The sequence below is a fragment of the Cryptomeria japonica genome, chromosome 3 (genome assembly GCF_030272615.1).
Source record: "Cryptomeria japonica chromosome 3, Sugi_1.0, whole genome shotgun sequence".
Lineage (NCBI taxonomy): Eukaryota > Viridiplantae > Streptophyta > Pinopsida > Cupressales > Cupressaceae > Cryptomeria > Cryptomeria japonica.
The window spans coordinates 1,003,971,849-1,003,974,089 of NC_081407.1; the positions used below are offsets into that span (position 1 = coordinate 1,003,971,849).

General features: G+C 35.1%; 1 protein-coding gene across 1 annotated transcript; it reads left to right on the forward strand.

The window, feature by feature from the left end:
* The first annotated feature begins 921 nt into the window (after positions 1–921).
* LOC131029067 (uncharacterized) lies at positions 922–1,623 on the forward strand. The gene has a single exon (XM_057959461.2). It carries the CDS (start codon positions 922–924, stop codon positions 1,621–1,623), a length of 702 nt encoding a protein of 233 aa, XP_057815444.2.
* The last annotated feature ends 618 nt before the right edge of the window (positions 1,624–2,241 follow it).

Genomic DNA, 2,241 nt, shown 5'->3' on the forward strand with positions numbered 1-2,241 from the left:
ATGTATATATACATCTGCACATATATATATACATCGGTTTGTATGTATAACTATATATATCTATGCATATGCATCTCGCAATGAACTGACCATCACCAAACTAAACAAAAAAAATAGTTCAACATAGATTAGGCAATTTTCAATTCCCATTCATTTTGAATACGTACTTCAATGCTTTCTCTCTTCACTTATGAAAATTCTAACATACCTCTATTCTCTTCCAAATATTAGATATCTATTGAGCCTTCCACTCAAGAAGGTGATGCTATCAAATGGAGGAGAAAGCAAACCAATAGAACTTACTATGCAAAGAATAGAGGGAATATCTCCAACAAATGCCAATTGAAGCGTCGTGCACTACAAACATCTGATAGTAACACAGAAAAATTATTACAAAAATAAAGCAATGACCTTGAGAAAACTAATGTGCGTCGAACACATTCTACTACTCCCGAACTCGCCCTGAAGACACCTTCATTTCTACATGCATTATCTAATTTCTGAAAAACAATTGATATGTTGGAGGTCACAGAGGCATGTACTGTTTGTAAAGAAAAGTATGTGGGAATGACAATTAAAAAAATCGACCATGTACTTATGTGCATGAGATGTTCTACTGAAAGAGGCTTGTACTGTTTCTCATTATCAAACAACATGAACCCAGGAGAGCAACCTTCTATTTTAAAGTGTCTTTCTCAAGTAGAAGAAATGCTCATAGAAAGGATTGCTCCTATTTTTCAAGTTACACATGCAAGGGGAGGACAATATAAGTACTCTAGACACACAATTAACTTCCCACAAGATATTTCAGAAATTGCATTATCATTGCCCCGCCAAATTCAGCATTTAGAAATCCTTATTGTTCATAGAACTAATCTACAAGGATTAACTTATGACTGTTGTGTCAATAGATTTCACGTCATGAATGTATTGACTTACAAATTGAAACATGACCAATACTACAAAGATGTTATCATTGATTTAGATGCAGTACAACTATTACCAGAGCACAACACTGACATTTTAGAGCTTTTTCATTCAGTACCTTCGCCTCAAGAAGATTTTGTACAAGATATTCCTACTGTGGAAAATATTAACAATGAAGAAGAAATAATAGAAAACTCTTCTTCATTTATTCCACAACTTCCATCATCAATACGTGAACTTGATGTCATCAAAAAAATCCTACTTCTAGATAATACCAACAACAATGTTGTTCCTTGGCCACAAATTAGTACATCACCTGTCAATGAGTACAATATAGAAGACCTACTTTTAATGGCATTCCCAACACTCTTCCCTAATGGAATGGCTTTACCACTACAAGACAGGGCAAGGCATGTACATTTACATGAATATGCTTTGCACTTGATCAAATATTATGATCAAATATTTGGACAGCATGTCCGCTTTAGATATTATATCTACAACCTTATGATGAGGCATCGATCTGAACAATCAGCTGTTGTTTTCATTAAGACAAATCTAGAAGATTCTCTTCCACTCAGAATTCATGGTCTAAGAGAATACTTGCAGAAAACACCCTCAAATGAATTACCAAATCATATCATGCGATATGTTGCCTCATTGCGCGGTACACGTGCATTTTGGAGAAAATTCTAGAGAGACCTTACAACAATGATAGAACAGTTAGGCATGCCTACGTTGTTCTTTACCTTAAGCTTAGCTGATACAAAATGGCCTGACCTACATAAGTTATTCCCAAAAAAATAGTCAAGTACTGTGCACCACAACATAAGACAGTCTATTGAAAATTTAGTAAATAATTCACATATAACAACTTTATACTTGCACTTAAGATTTTAAATCTTTCGTGATGAAGTCATTCTCAAACAGCTAAATGCCACTGACCACTAGTACAGATATGAATGGCAACATCGAGGCTCTACCCATATTCATGGCTTTCTTTGGTTGCCACAAGCACCTAATATTGACAACCTTGATTGGTCAGACAATGCAAGCATCCAATCAGTTAAGCGCTACTTTGACCAGTACATCACATCATGGAATCCACACACTAAAGAGGATCGCTTGAATAGGCAATATATGCCTACCATTTCAAATCTGTGTCTTTTAGATATAGAAATCATATCCAGATCTGAGCCTTCCATTGATTACACTGAATTAGTCAATGTTGTTCAGTGACATACAAAGTGTTCAGAGTATACCTGCTTGAAAAAAAAACCTCAACACTTGAATATTGGTACAAAGCTCCTTGGT